The sequence below is a fragment of the Heteronotia binoei genome, chromosome 9 (genome assembly GCF_032191835.1).
Source record: "Heteronotia binoei isolate CCM8104 ecotype False Entrance Well chromosome 9, APGP_CSIRO_Hbin_v1, whole genome shotgun sequence".
NCBI lineage: Eukaryota > Metazoa > Chordata > Lepidosauria > Squamata > Gekkonidae > Heteronotia > Heteronotia binoei.
The window spans coordinates 46,121,779-46,137,834 of record NC_083231.1 but is presented as its reverse complement, the minus strand read 5'-3'; the positions used below and the strand labels follow the sequence as shown (position 1 = coordinate 46,137,834).

At 42.1% G+C, this 16,056-nt stretch overlaps 2 protein-coding genes across 5 annotated transcripts in view; one reads left to right on the top strand and one right to left on the bottom strand.

The window, feature by feature from the left end:
* Positions 1–7,615, bottom strand: part of NEK1 (NIMA related kinase 1) — a 48,422-nt gene extending 40,807 nt beyond the window's left edge. The window contains exons 1-9 of the mRNA XM_060246545.1: positions 7,351–7,615; positions 6,439–6,555; positions 4,747–4,894; positions 4,209–4,305; positions 3,771–3,868; positions 2,021–2,104; positions 1,438–1,505; positions 1,268–1,354; positions 459–513 (exon numbers count right to left, since the gene is read on the bottom strand). Coding sequence (XP_060102528.1) covers positions 459–513; positions 1,268–1,354; positions 1,438–1,505; positions 2,021–2,104; positions 3,771–3,868; positions 4,209–4,305; positions 4,747–4,863 — 606 coding nt within the window. The 5' untranslated portion in view covers positions 4,864–4,894; positions 6,439–6,555; positions 7,351–7,615. The remainder of the gene's footprint in view (positions 1–458; positions 514–1,267; positions 1,355–1,437; positions 1,506–2,020; positions 2,105–3,770; positions 3,869–4,208; positions 4,306–4,746; positions 4,895–6,438; positions 6,556–7,350) is intronic.
* Positions 7,616–11,385: 3,770 nt separating this feature from the next.
* CLCN3 (chloride voltage-gated channel 3) overlaps positions 11,386–16,056 on the top strand; it is a 75,304-nt gene continuing 70,633 nt past the window's right edge. For 2 of the 4 annotated variants that reach the window (XM_060246541.1, XM_060246542.1), the window contains exon 1: positions 11,493–11,677. The gene's annotated coding sequence lies outside the window, so the exon portion shown is untranslated. Of the gene's footprint in view, positions 11,678–16,056 lie in introns of all 4 variants that reach the window. The other 2 variants (XM_060246544.1, XM_060246540.1) reach the window with 2 other exon arrangements.

Below are 16,056 nucleotides of genomic sequence, written 5' to 3'. Positions count from 1 at the left end.
CCTCAGGAACTGGTGAAGTCAGTGTGGCGTAGTGGTTATGAAGGCTGAGGACCTAAGAGACTGGGTTCAAATCACCATTCTGCCACCAGTCATTGTCTCTTCACTTAAAGTACCCTGTTGTGAGGATAAAATCATGAAGAAAATCACGATGTTATAAGCCAACTTGGGTTCTCACTGGGTAGAAAAGTAGGACATAAACATATAAAGAGTCAGAATGCTCACTGGATGACCATGACCCAGTCACTTTTTCTCAACCCAGTCTTCTTCATAAGGCTGACTGAACATAATGGACTGAGTCCAGCCTTCCTGCTGATGGAGGAAGGGTTAATTTCCAATTAACCTACAAGTAATGCTTAGCTTTGTTCCTATTTGACTCTGGAAGCAGTGCTGAAGTAGCCAGGCCCTAACATCTGAAGGTAATTGATTCATTCTAAAAGTTTTAAAAAACGTCTACTTACTGCATGTTTCAGTGTACACATTTCATAGAGAACACAACCAAGAGCCCATATGTCACTAAAAAAGAAACAGAGAAAGTCAGTGTGCACTGGCCGAGCCCTTCCCAAAAGCACACCTCAAGATCAAAAACCAGCTTGAAGTAAAACTGAATAGAATGCCTGCAAGGAGCTTATGTTCCACTGTTTCCTGAGTAATGATGGCTCATTACTATATCAGACACTATGTCTCTATCTTCAGCAGGAAGGAATTCTAAAAGCATCCTTCTCAAAACACTCAAAGTACACTGATCCCCACTAATCATCTGGGCCAGGCTTATTCTATGGCAAACTAAATCAGCAAAGTACACCAACAGATTCTGGGCACTGTTAAATGACATCAAGTAGACAGGCATTAAAACTACTGTACTTTCACAGCAACACTTTATAGCCAAGCAGATTGCCCTAGCTTGGCACATCTTGGTGATTATGGGAAGTGTTAAAGGAAAATGAATACTTCACATATTCTGGAAGACAACATTCTGGCAGACAACATTCTACATAATGTTGGGCATATATAACTTTTTTTTGCATAATTTTTAATTATATAATTAAGGGGAGCACAAACAAAAGGGGAGAAGAAATAAAAATAAAAAACATTATCAGAAGCTTTTACGTTTTCCATTTACCGAGGACACTGGGCACACAAATTTTTTATTTGTCTCTATCCAATTATTGTAAGATGAGGTATAAAGTGTCTTAGCTCATGCACTTTGACAGTTTGAAAGAAATAAAGCAAAGCTGAATAAAATTTAGGGTAAAGTGCTAAAGAATACCTTTTATTGTTGTAAGGCTTGTTCTCGCAGATTTCAGGTGACAAGTAATAAGGTGTTCCTATACAAGTTCGAGCAAGCTCCACTGTACTAAAATAAAATCAGAAAAAATATTTATAAATTAAAACATATCAAACAATATTATGATAACTGGAAAAATATTTGAATGTTACCTATTGAGCACTCTAGCTATTCCAAAGTCTCCCAGCTGTATTGTGCCATTTTTGGTTAAAAATATATTCTAAAGTCAAAAGAGAAAATAGTGAATAGAAGCCAAAAAGAACATAATCTATGGAACAGGAAAAAGAACATAATCTATGCATTGCTGACTTTTAACCAAAATTTACTAGTCCTACTGGGAAACACTCCTGATTAAAAGCACAGTAACAAACTTGGGAAGAAATTTTTCTTACTATATCAAAAGAAACATTTTTGGGGAAAATAAAGAAATTGTTCTGCTAAACATGACCAAAGTCCTCATTGTCACATACTATCAGTGGGGTGAAAAGGTTGAGTCTGAAGTATACTTCAGATTGCACGCAGGGACTTCCTGACATACTACATTCTATAAAAGGGCAGGAGGGTGGGGGTGGAAGGAAAGAAGGTACAGTGCACTCAATTCATGTGACCTGGACTGCACTCTGAAGTAGTATAGTCCAGACTGCAGATATATTGCTGTATTGGATGCTTATGAGAACAAGGCCCAAGTCTTTCCATTAAGAAACTAAAATTTAACAGACAGTTTCTCCTGCCTACCTGTGACTTTATATCTCGATGCAAAATCTTTCTATCATGTACATGTTTTAACGCTAAGCAGATCTGAACAAACCAATCCATGATCTAAAATTAAATAGAGACAACACTTGTTAGAAAAATATATCCTCAAACATGGAGACTAGGACAGCTCTACAAACTCTGTTCAAGTTCAATGGCATATGGTTTCCTTTATTCGTTTATACAGTTTCCAGTTGTACAGTTTCCTAATACTGAAAATTTTTACTACCACTGTAAGCTTAACCAATTCCTAAAATATATCATGAAATATTATGCATGGGATCCAAAGGACTGTAAGCCCAGTTGCACTTGTAGAGGACCAACAACAAAATGTTGCATAATGTGTTGTGTCTCAGTTTACAAACATTGAAAACACCTCTTCTATTCCTGCAGTCTGAGGCTAGACTCAGCAATAAGGGACAGCTCCCAGTTTCAAAAGAGAGTTCTGCCTGGAACTTCTCACCACAGTTGCCTATCTGGCTTCTAGAACACATGCAATGCCACATGCTGTCCCCTGCAGAGAGGCAGAGGCAAAGAGGCAGTCAGAGAGAGGCAGGCAGAGAGAGAGGGAGAGGCAAAGAAAGGCAGGCGGAGAGAGAGAGATGTGGGGTGGGGGAAGCAAATAGATGGGAACAGAGGAAAGAATGAAGCCTCCTTTCACATGCAGGTCACATAGCACACCCCCCCCCCCCATAGATCCTGCATGAGGCCTGGGCATCCGCCAGCTCTGCCGCTGCCACTACCTACTCAGACCACCCTGATCGTCCCTTCTCATCCAGGCCAGCCAGCAGCCTCCCTGCCTCCAACATGGCTTGGGCAATCCCCAGCCCAGCTGCTGCTTGCCCGGGACCCCGATCCTTCCCTTCCCACCCAGGCCAGCCTACAGCTCTTCATGGTGATGATGATTGCCACAGTTGCCCTCCTGCAGACTCCACCGAGTGACAACACCAGGGCTGCTGGGCAGGCAAGAAGGTGGGCAGACAGGATGCGGTAGGCCAGACTCCATCCTCCCACCCCGGCCAATACATAAGAACAGACCTCAAACCCTGCTCTGATTGCACAACCACATAAAGCCTGAATCACTTTTAAAAACAACACCTATACCACCATGTGCAAAGCCTGCAAGCTATATGTATAACCATGTTGGGAATGTAGGAAATAAAGTGCTGCACATAATATATTTCTTGCCAATACTTTCTTTTTTCTTGAATGCTGGAGGAAGATTACCATCAACTGCAACTCCCTGAGCAGGTAAATGTCATAGTGCTGGGCTTTTCTTGGTGTTCTGGGCTGACACGAGTTAAACCACAATATAGAACTGCTAATGCAGTTGCTATAGAACTGTATTTTTGCAATCTAACACACAGCAGACCAAAAACTATGGCAGTGGCAGGGGTACAGGTAGAAAGGACTGCCAATAGCCTGGTGAGAAGATGCCCTGCCTCTTTATTAAAGGCCTAATAGGATGTTATTTAGCTCCATGCCATGGAAACTTCAGCTGCCTATTTGCATCTATTAAGCCTCTACTAAACAGAGGGTTTTTTTCCCTTCCAGGCTGTTGGCAACCCTAACTACAGGAAACTGCTGTTAGTTATCTGAAAGGTAGACCAAGGGTAAACTGCAAGCTGCAGATAAGCAGATAACCAGCAGTTACATGGTTACTACTACAGATCAATATAGTGGACATATACAAAACTGAAAGATTAACAATATGGACCTCAAAGCCAGTTACCTGGTCTTCTGAAAACAAGGCACCTTTCTGTGCATTAATTTTTTTGAACAGATCTCCTCCTTCACAATAATCCATCACTATGTAAAGACAGCCACCTTCTACAAAATGAAAATAAAATTAAATATTTGTTGTTAGCAAACACAGGAATCAGTTCCTTAATTTTTGGGAGAGTCTACTTTCCCAATAGCATTTATTTTCCAACACAGTTCAAGAGACGGGGGACTTACAGCTTTATCTTAAACATGTTCAGAATTCTTACAGATTTCAGCATGACTTTCTTCCAAGCAAGCATGCATGAAACTATAGAAACTGAAAATCATGACAGTCAGAAATAGTTGTACAAAGTATAAAGGAAATTTTTTTTAAAAATCAGTTTTCCCCTTTCGGTGAAATTGACATCTTCATACATAATACACATGCTGCATCTTAAAACCTAACCTTCAAATGATTCTCTGTACAGGACAATATTTGGATGTTTCATGTTTGCCAATACAGCAACTTCTCGCCTTGATTCTTCTCTCTCTTTATTTGACATCTTAAAAACACAAAAACAAAAACATATTGTCTTAGAAAACAAAGAGATTTAATTTGTGGTCCAAGAACCAAAAATTGACACTGGTATTCAGTAAGGTGGTAAAACTTCTTTGTCTTTGATTTATGCCTCATATCACAAAAATGATAATGGATAAAACTGTTATTGGCATTAGATATTAGTAAGGGAATTTATTAGCTTTCCCACAGCGCTATAGAATTTGAAATTGGTTGCTTGGTTCACAACTTATAGCTCAAATTAGAAAAAGTAGGAAAATTACTTTGACCATCTTGATGACATAATAAAAAGTTTAAACTATGGGTTATTGCATCAAAATACAATATACAAACATACACTTTTCAGGAAAACTTAAAGAAGTCTTGCCATGATACTGGTCCATTGACTACTCATATATTTCAATAATTAAAAATCTCAGAAACTCACCTTAGATATATTGATCTCCTTAATAACATATTGTTTGCCATTTTCCTTTGATTTCACCAGAATTGCTTTACCAAATGATCCTTCACCAATCTTTTGCACCTTAATATATTTGTCCATGGTATTTTCCTAAGGCATCCTTATTAGTAAGCTAATGAGAGAAAAGATGCTGTTTAATTGAATAACTAATTTGCCATTTTGTTTCTGTCAGATCAAGTCAAGCAACCCAAATAGTTTTCAAAAGCACTTTTTAAAAATTCCATCACCACCATTTTCTTCCACAGTATGGTCGTTTTTTGAACCCATTAGTTTCCTTATTTCTTGTTCAGCTAAGTTCTATAACTTCATTTCACAATTATCATTGTGGATTTTCTCACAAATGGTCAAAGAATCACTTAAGTATTTTTACCCAATACAGAAATCTGTACCCACTATATACCAAGAAAATATAAATCAAATTCAGAACACAAATCACAGATATTTCTACTTCCTAAAGGAACACTTTTTCACTTCTCAGTTGTACAATCTGATCATACATACATTTATTTAAAAGCAGGTCCCTGTTGAGTTCTGTGAAGGACTGCGGAATTATCTGCTTTATGCTCTAGGAGCTACCCTGTCTGTCCCATTGACTTCTGTGAGGTCTTTACCTTAGAATGACTATGATTTTTGTATGCTTACTTGCAGTAAGCCTCATTCAGCTCTATGGGACCTACTTCCCAGTAAACATGCTTAGAGTTGTTTGCTTAAAATAGCTTCCCCAACTGATTTTGAAAGGTGGGAGGATTAAAAGAAGAGACAGCCATATACTATTTGTACCCCTTCGAGTGCAGTATTGTCCTGGCTTGGAGACTGAAACTGCCTTGAGGCTCTGGTAGAGAATGGTTACCAGGAAATAGACAAGGGGTATGTAATCAGAGTAATTCATCTTGATTTCTCTCCAGATTTTGGACTGCAGGGACTTGGAGTTACCCCTTTTGCTGTGGTTCAACTTCTTTCCAATTGGTGGATACCAGAAAAATACTAAAAGGGGAAGGCCTCTGCTTTGCACCACTGGAATTATGTGGGAATGAGGGTGGCGCAGAGTTAGTATAATTAATATACAGTTGCATCCTCTCTGTTTCTCTTTTTGTCTAAAACAGGTGGGAACATGAACCCCCAAGAAAATACTCAAGTGTGGTAAAGAGCTGAGATGCATCAGGGGGAACAAACAAGAGAAATTGATGTTGCAAGATAAGCATGTTTAGGATGCATAAAGAGAGAGCCAGTTTGGTGTAGTGGTTAAGTGTGCGGATTCTTATCTGGGAGAACCGGGTTTGATTCCCCACTCCTCCACTTGCACCTGCTAGAATGGCCTTGGGTCAGCCATAGCTCTGGCAGAGGTTGTCCTTTAAAGGGCAGCTGCTGTGAGAGCCCTCTCCAGCCTCACCCACCTCACAGGGTGTTTGTTGTGGGGGAGGAAGGTAAAGGAGATTGTGAACCGCTCTGAGACTCTGAGATTCGGAGTGGAGGGCGGGATATAAATCCAATATCTTCAATAAAGATCAGTTATACTGTTTAGCGCAGTCCTGGAATCAGAGGTACTTTATGATCTTGGGTGATGCCTGTAGACTGGAATAATTATTTTTTCAGAAGCAGCTAATGCACCAATGACACCCTGTACTACAAGATGAAATGTTGGCCCATCATACATACCTCAATAGCCTACAGATTCTGTTCTTATATTGTGAGGTACAAAGAACTACCCAGAAGAGTGCTCAGAAATGCCTGTTTGTCCATAAGCTGACAGTCCACTTTCTTCCATCAGGTATCCTAGGGAATATATTTATCCAATTCTTAAAAGAACTGCACGTCATAAATTAATTACCAGGCACAATTATGCATACTGCTGTGAACTTTATTATCCTATATATAGTTTGAGTATCTCCTACTGTAAAAGCATCTAAACCCAAAGGAAGACGAAATATAGCCAAAACATTTTACTCTCAAAGGCTTTATGGTTTTGTTACTTTATTTAAAGACACAAACTACAGTAAAGACTAATTGATTCAACTATTCTGCAAGGCACTTTAAGAACTGCCTTGGATGAAAAGCAGGTGTTTAATAAAGAGAACTTTATTACAACACAACAGAAATAGAAATGTGAAAGTTCTCACCATCTTGGATAAGGATAAAACTGGGTACTTAAAAAGTAAGCTGAAACTGGGTAATTAAGGTGTACCAATACTCTTTACACCAATACTTCTTCATCTTTTTATCCACCTTTTAAAGACCATGGAAAAGTGAAAACTAGCTGGTAGGGTCCTTAAAAAAATCCTAAGCCTGCTATTGTTACTGGGACCTCCAAGCTGTGACAGCAAATCCACGCTAAGTAGTTCACGTGACAAAAAACTACGTCTGAACACTCAATTGAAAACCTGGCCATTAGTTGACTTCAAGAGAGAAAAAAATTGGGGCTGGGAGGTGACCTATGACACGCAGCACCTCACACGGTTAAGGAAGAAGCTTTTCCCACTCCATTCGAGGCTACCATTGCGGATCTGGCCTTGACACACCCCTCCCTGCAACACCGGTAAAGACAACAAGGTATAAAGCGAGGTAACTTACTAGGATAGAGCCACGAAAGAAACAGCATCAAGTCCTGGAAAAAGACAAACCAGAAACCGCTTCCTGTTTAATAAGGCCAAGTAAGGACGTGTCAAGCCTTCGTGCGCCCCCTTCCCTCTAACTAGAGAGCACCTTGCGAACCCTTTCCATCCAACCTTATTACCGATCTCCCCCTCACCCTTTTCCAGCAGCTTCAACCTAGCCCAAACTGCAGCCCCACCCCTTCCACGTCGCTATAGGCTGGAGAGCTAAACGTTGGGCTGCTATTGGACAGAAGACCGGACCGTAGTTTAGATGCACCACACAGGGCGTGTTGTACCGATTGCTTACAGGTTCTCCCTGGCAACGCGCGGGAGGAACGCCACGTGACCAAAGGGCAAGGCATAAGAGTAGGCAGGCACGGAGGCGATTGCAATACTTCGGAGGGAGAGTGGGCGTCGTTTGTGGGTAGGAATTATGTGTGGCAACGTTGTGCCTTGTTACATTGCATTCTCTATAGCATGGTCTTCACATGCAGCAGAAGGGACCAGAATGGACTGCACCGCTTCATGTTGCAGAGAGAGGGGCTGCATTTTCCAAAATTTTTATCAGTTACTAGCAGATAAATGGTCTGATACAGAGAGTTGGGCTGGACCTTTTCAGTTTGAAATGCTTATCTGCTGTTTACAGATGGTTTTACATGAGGGATTGTAAATAAAATTTTTAAAATAAGAAGCAACAGCTACCATTTGAAGCGTCGGTATGGTATGTCCATTGTAGTGCCTCTGATTTTTGCTTTCTTCTTCCTATAAACATTAAATAGGCCGGATATAAGGATATTATTATGAGCACACAATGCGTGGAAGTCTGCCTATTGCAGATGCGATTTTTCCAGTTCAATGTCATTCTGTCAGCTTGCTGGGCAACCTGTGTTTTTTTTTTGGGGGGGGGGGCATGTTAATGGTTGGATGCTCATGAGAAATCCATGTTTCCAGTCATTAGCCCCACAGAGTCGTCTTTTTCGTACCCATTACATTCAACCTTTCTTTATAGTCTACCAGAGATGTGTTTAAAATTTCAGAAAGCATGTCTTAAGGTTTTTCACAAATCCATTTCTTGTTTGGCTAGAAAATAACAGAATCACAAAACTTTATTTGTACAAGTGCATTGGTTTATAGATGTTTATTATAGCTTATTTTTTCAGTGGATAATAACTTCTGACTGGGGTGTCACTCACTTCACACATACTCCTTCCCTCTCTAATCCTCCTTTCTCTTCTCAACTCTGGCAGCTTTTGTCTCTTATGCTCCTATAATAATTTGACTCTCTAATATGCCATCTAAGTATTTCTGTTTTTCTTCTATAGAATCTTAATGCTTTTCACAGCTCTATATGGAATTCGAATCAGAAGGCTGCTTCTCAGACTCTGTAGACTGCTGACTGACTTCATTAGTTGGCACCTTGTTCGCATTTTCTCTCTCCATACATACTTATTAGCTCCGTCCACAATGTCTCAGCCACCAACCAATCACATCACTCACTCATTCCTCCTCTTTTCACCCCTCCCTTCTCTACTGCAACTTACCAACAATTAAAAGAACATGTTATGCCATTAATGGTTACTGGAATTAGAATTAAAATTCCACACTAAGGCGAGTGGAATTAAAGGAACATACATATATAAATCCAAATCCTTACAACTATAATTTGAATTTATAATTTAAATGCGACTGCTACAGTTTCTCTCTGCTCTCACCATTGGAACCTTTAGGAGCAATTCTAAGCAGGTCTACACAGAAGAAAGTTCTCTTTTATTCAGTGGGGCTTACTCCAGGAAAGTGTTCTTAGGTCTGCAGTTTTTATGTTCCATTTGGTGCCACTGAAAACTTGATCAGCTGCTGGGTTTTGTATTTTTAACTGGATGTTTCTTTTCTGAAAGCCAAGTGTTGTAAACTGAGGTCTGCATGATTTAAATGTGTACCTGATCAGATTTCCACTCAGGATGCTTACAAGATGAGACCTTAAGATCATGGGCTAAAAGAACCTTCCTCCCAGGGACAGTTTGGTGTAGTGGTTAAGTGTGCGGACTCCTATCTGGAAGAACTGGGTTTGATTCCCCACTCCTCCACTTGCACCTGCTGGAATGGCCTTGGGTCAGCCATAGCTCACATAGGAGTAGTCCTTGAAAGTGCAGCTGCTGCAAGAATTCTCTCAGCCCCACCCACCTCATAGGGTGTCTGTTGTGTGTGGGGGGGAGGTAAAGGAGATTAAAATAATGAGTTTGGGGTGTCTCTGTGCTTCCTTTCTGAAATCAAGGATTTTGTATTACATTTGAAATGTGAGTGCATAAGTGAATTCTGAAATAAAATCTATGGCCAAGTATGTGGCTGTAATTAGACAATATAATTTGGAGGTGTCTTTAAAAATTGTGCAGCCCTGTCCTTGAAAACACTTTTTGACAGCATCATGAGACATCAGAGTTGTAAAGAAATGCCATGTAAACATGAGCTATAATCAGTAGATTTGAAATGATTGCCTAAATATCAGGATTTGAACTAAGTATCATGAGTCTATTGTACTGTACTTCCCCCCACCAAGATGTAGAAAGTGTGGATGTTGTGTTCTGTATTTCTCTGTTTATATTTTACAAAGAATTATATATATGTGTATATATATCTATATGAAATGGCAATTTTTTGCATCTGACTTCAAAAAGGCGAGATTTGCGTTAATTGTATTAAATACTCCCTATCTCCTGTATACTTTTTAAGCGGCTGCGCTTGACCCTCCTCCAGAAACTCCAGCTGGTGCAGAATGCCGCTGCACGGATGTTGACTTCGTCGCCTGTATGGGCACGGATCCATCCTGTGCTGCGTGAACTGCACTGAATCCAGTTCAAGGTGTTGGTACTTACCTTTAAGCCTTATAAGGCCAGGGGCCAGCATACCTTTGGGACCACCTCTCCCTGTACGAACCCCGTAGGTCCTTACAAGCAGCGATCCAACAACTGTTGGTAATACTTGGCCCAACAACTTTTGGTGATACTCGGCCCCAGAGATGTCCATCCAGGCCCAGGGCTAGGGGTGCCTGCGCCCCTAGGCCGATCTTCTTACCTGCACCCCCTTCTAATGATGACGTCACTGCCACGCGCCGCCCCCCTCCCGACTGCCGAGCCAGCTGTGGGCACAGGGGGGTGGGGAGGGGATGGTGGCAGGCATGGGGGGATGGCACAGCAGCCGGCAGGGGATGGCAATGAGCGCAAGGAGGCAAACAGTGGGCGGGTGGCTGTGGGGAGGGGACAGTGGGGAGAGGGGGCTATTTCATGGCGCCGCTAGGCCAAGTGGTGCCTGAGGCATCCGCCTACTTCACCTACTCCCATGCACCAGGCCAGTGTCCATCTGGCCTTGATGAGGGTTGGGGCTTTTTCAGTCCTGGCCCCTGCCTGGTGGAATGAGCTCCCCCTGGAGATCCAGGCCCTGCAGGATTTGCTTCGGTTCCGCAGGGCTTGTAAAACAGAGCTCTTTCGCCAGGCTTTTGGCAGCGGATGTCACTTGTTAATGACCTGCTCCCCTCATTCCATCTCAGTGCTGCAAGATCTGCTGGACCTGGACAATAAGTCACTTCTGTGAGGCCGAATCTGCCATGTTAGTAATTTTAGATTTTATATTTTAAATTGGTCTTTTACTGTTTTTACTGCTGACCGTTTTTATGATGTAACCCCCGCCCCCCCAGCCTGTTCTACGGGAAGGGCGGGCTAAAAATCGAATAAAATAAATAAAATACGTGTATAATTCCAATAAAGGTTGTTGTTATATGTGTGTGCGTAAAAATGTCCAGCCCCATCTATCCTATGCATACCTGCTGAATGTAGTGTAGGAGAGTTGAAACGGTCGGCGCCAACCCACACTCCCTTATCATAGCAATTTCGTAGAGAAAACTCGCCGGGTGTGGGAGGGGCGCGTGCGCAAGAGCACGAATTTTTAAATCTCCCCCGCCCTCCTGCCCTATTGAATTGGTTTTCTGTGCCTCGCTAGGAATGTGGGATGCGAACCACCCGCCGGCTTTTTCAGTGCGGCTGCGTGGTGTGTAGCGTCGACGCCGCTCGCACCTCGCCGAGTAGGGCGGGGCAACGCACCTTCGCGCTGCTGGGTGACCGCCGCTTGGGGGTGGATGGGTAGGATGATGGGCGGATGACGGCGGGGGATCGTACGGCTGTTTATCCCAAGTCTCCCCTTCTTCCCTCTCGGCTCCTCCCCTCCCGCAGGGACCAGGCCTCTCCGCCCGGCTCAGCGGCAGGAGGATGTGCGAGCACCTCTCGGGGGATCACCAGGCGGCGCCACACGGTCAGGTAGGGCGGATCTCAAGCAGAACTCTGGGCCGGGAGAGGGGGAGGAAGAGGGAGGCGAAAGACGAGGGACTCCTCGGTGTGGTTGGGCTGTCCCTGGCCTCGCTGTGGCCTGACCGACGCTCTTGCCGATGCGGGAGGGCGGCGTAGGGTTGAGGCGGTTCTAGAGGCACTGGGATGTGCGGGGCAGCGGGCTTTAATTGGCGGGGAGAGAGAAAGAAAGGCTGGGTGAGACCGCCCTCGTGCATGAGTTGCCTGTAGAGATGCTCTTCGCTTCAGTCGGGGGGGGGGGGTTGGTTAGCCGGTGTGTTTTCTGCTCAGGATCGACTAACCAAACGCCCAGCACCTCTGATCTCTGCTCCTCACTTATCTGGACCCTTGCTGTGTGCCTCCACCTTTTCTCTCCTCAAAACCAACAGGAGAGGTTTTGCCTTGCTGGCTGTCATCAGTGGTGAAGGTTTCCATGTTGAATGATTCTGCCCAAACAGCTTTCTGCAGAGACTGGAGGCAGTTTCTAAATTCAGGATAATCATTTCGAGCCTATTTAGAGAGAGAAATGTGTCCTAGATGGCTGAAGATCTGTGGCTTGTTTTCTGGAGGATTCTAAAACGGGTTCCTCTCACTGGATGACTCCATTAAAACACTTTCCTTAAAAGTCTTGGTGTAGCCCTCTGTCTTCTAGTGGCAGGATAAGGCAAGAAAGGCTGTTGATAGTAGTAGCACTGTAGTACCCTTAAAGTAGCTAGTAAGATGTTAGTGCCCTTATTTCATACTATAAATCCAGTTGTAGAAAACCCTTTCAGTGTTTGATTATTCAGCAGTTGTGACTTGCTTACTTTAGTACTTAGAGATGTCTCTTAGTCTTGAAGTTCTGCAACCACAGTGAGGGACAGAAATGAAGTAAATATTTTGGACAACTTAGGGGAGGGGGACTTATTTTACAGTGAGCTTTTAGTGGGGAGTAGTTTCTCAGTCTGATTGGATATATCAAAGCCTGGAAAATTTTGAAGTTTTTTCCTGTTCTTTTCTAAGTACTTTTTCCTCCCATATGATCCATAGAAATATTTTCTCTTTTGGAGTAAATGAAATGCTTTAAGGGTAAGTTTTATTTACTCCAGGATGACATTTATGTAATGAAGTCTACAGTATTAGCTAATGGTAAGCAGGAGAACTCTCTCCACCAATTTTGTCTTTTAAACATCATTTATCCTATTAATGTTATAATTCCTGGTATTGTGTATTCTGCCTGTAGGCATTTCTAAGATTCTTCCCTAATGATACTTCTAATATATGATAATGATACTACTGTAGTTAAGAATCATATGACTGTGGAGCATGAGTTGAATTTACACTGAAATAGAATAGCTGGTTTTTACTTAAAGATTTAAGAGCCAAGGAATTGAAAGCACTATAAAGTATGGAGGTTGAATTCAGTCTATTTCCAGTGAGACAGATGTAATTTAAGGTAAAACAACCCTTACTTTGATATAGAACACTGAGATAGTAAAGATAGGCTGTGTTTTAATTAGTATGCAGTTTTATTGATTTCATAAAGTATTCTGTAGCCTAAATCTACTCTTAACTTTTTATAGAGAAATAAAATATTAACACTGCCATGCATATGCGTACATATAATTGTATGACTTAATATTTAGATTGTGTGTTTTCTTCCCTAAAAAAGTGTTCTAAGCCAGAGGTGTCGAACTCATTTGTTATGAGGGTCAGATCTGACATAAATGTCACTTTGTTTGGCCGGGCCATGTGTACCATAAAATGTAACATGAGGTAAAGGAGATATAAACTTTATAAAGGTGATTTCAGATGCCAAATTACAATAGCAGTAGCAGACTTGTTTGTTTTAGGTGTGATATGCAAAGGGGTAGTAGGTGTGGAGATACCTGCATTGGTAATGAGACAGGAAGCCTAGGTCTCAATTCTGTCCAGGAGGATACAAAGAATAAATGGACACATCTGACATTAGAAACCACAACATTCAGTTGCTGATCTAAGAGTAGCAGTACTCTTACAAAGGAATTTCAAAGGAAGATTAGATAGAGAGACTGCTGAATTGCAGTTGATAATGAAGCTCAAAACAATGCATCCTCTTGGACTGAACTGAGAGCTAGTTTTCCTGTCTCAGTACCAGTGTGTGCTGCTATCATTTGGCATCTGAAATTACTCCACTCCCCAATATATAAGGACCAGTCCAAGTGTTCTAATTCCTAATCAGGGTCTTTTTGGAAGAAAAAAAAAGCCAGATAGGAACAGAGAAATCCAGGTTTTTTTAACCTTTTCAAAATAAGCCAAAATAATTTCCTCAGTGTAAATTGTGCTTGTCAGAGGAATCACTCTCTCCAAAGAAGTGTGCTTGTACACAAAAGCTTATAGCTGGAATACATTGTTGGTCTTAAAGCTGCCATGGGACTCCAGCTTTGTTTTCTCTCTCTCTCCCTAAAAGAGGAAGAGCAGCCCTGAAGAAGAAAGCAGAAGCTCTGTGCATGCATACGTGCGTGTGAGAGACTTCTCTTTGTATCTCTCCTGTTGGAAGTAGCTATGGAGGGAGCTCTGGGTGGGGGGAGGCAAAGGCAGGAAGCAAAGAGCCACTGAGAGAGCTGAGAAAAGCCAGCTATGGTGTGGCTGCAATAGCAGCCCTGGAAAAAGAAGCAGGAGAAAGAGTTGCTCATAGGAAGGATCTGAGCCCTGTGGAGACCAAATCTATCCCACGGGCCATATTTTTGACACCTTGGCCTTAGGACAAATCGTTTGTAGTTTTGGACTTGAATGTCATCAAAATGCAGATAATACCCCGCTTATCTAAATTGTATTGTGATGCAGTACAGATCCAGAATCACTACCTGGCTGTTGTGGTAATTAAGAAAGAACAAATTGAAACTGAACCCTGAAAAGACAGAGATAATCTTGAAAAACCTTGTGCTCCCTCCTTTTGATGGAATTTCGCTGACCTATGCTGGCTCTAGTTAAGAGCCTAGGAATTATACTGGATCCAACATTGTTACTGGAAAAGCAAGTAAATGCAGTTGCAAAAAAATGCTTTTTCCAGCTCAGTCTAATCTGAAAGATGGCTTCTTGACTTGATATGTCTGAACTGGCTACCTGTATCCACACCACAATGACATTCAGACTAGACTAATATAATGCACTGTATATTGGTCTTCCTTCAAAGTCAATTTGGAAATTGCTGTTGGTACAGAATAACATGGTTTAGCTATTGTCAGGAGCTAGATGGAGCATGCCTATTAATCCCATCCTGCAGGCACATCACTGGCGGTCCATCAGTTATTGGGCTGAATTTAAGGTATTAGTTGTCACATACAAAGTCCTTCATGGTCTTAGACCCTCATATCTGCAAGGCACCCCTCCCCTTTTGTTCATCCATGACAGCTTCACTCATCAGAGCAGGGTCTTCTGCAGGTGCCAACCAGCAAATAGGCAAAAAATAGTCCATAAACTTGCCTTCTTGGCCCCCACTTTAGAGACTGGCCTGCCTGAGGAGGTCTGGAAGGCTCCCATTCTCCTGACTTTTCTCAAACTATGCAAAACTGAATTATTCAAGGGGGCTTTTCTATGCAGGCAATACAATTGCAATGCTTCACAAAGTTACACGGATAAATTATTAAAGACTGTGTATAGTGTATTGGAACTAGAATCCTACTACCTAATTATTGCATCGCTTAATGTGTCATGTTAATACTTATGCTTTGTTTCAGTTCTGATTTTAGACTCCTGGTTGGTTCAAAAACCTTAATTTTTGTTGCATTGTACATTGAGAGTCCCATTCTGTCGACTGTATTGACTCACTGTGTTGTAATCCACCTTGAGTCCAAGTGAGAAAGGCAGGTTATAGCAATTGTAAATAAATAAAGAAATAATTTATTGGGAAATGGCAAATCAGACAGGAAACCCTGAAAACTGTGGGGGAAATGATGTGGTTTACAGCACTGAAAAAGAGGAGCCCAAGGGCTGGTGGTAAGATTCAGCATCCTCTGTGCATTGCCCCCAGAGAGAGCATTGCCATTCTTGAGCAGCAGCAAGGGTGTCTCTCCTGTGCCGTTCTTTGTTGCTTGGGCTAGCCTTGTACCTTCTTCAGAGTAGTACTGCTGCTGTGGCCTCTGGCTGATGGTCAGGAGCAGCAGCTGTTAGAGGTTTCTGCTTGGAATATCAGTTTTATATCCCAAACAGTTCAATGGATCAAAAGATTTGAGAGCCTTTTAGTAGAAAAGGAAATCATAACTTTATTTCTACAGGGATGGGGAACTAGGATGGAAAACAAGCACTAAGAGCTACATCCTCTCACTATGACAAAGCAGTAGACAAGTTGTACCTTTAACCAACTAAGTTTTATTCAGAATGTAAGCTTTTGT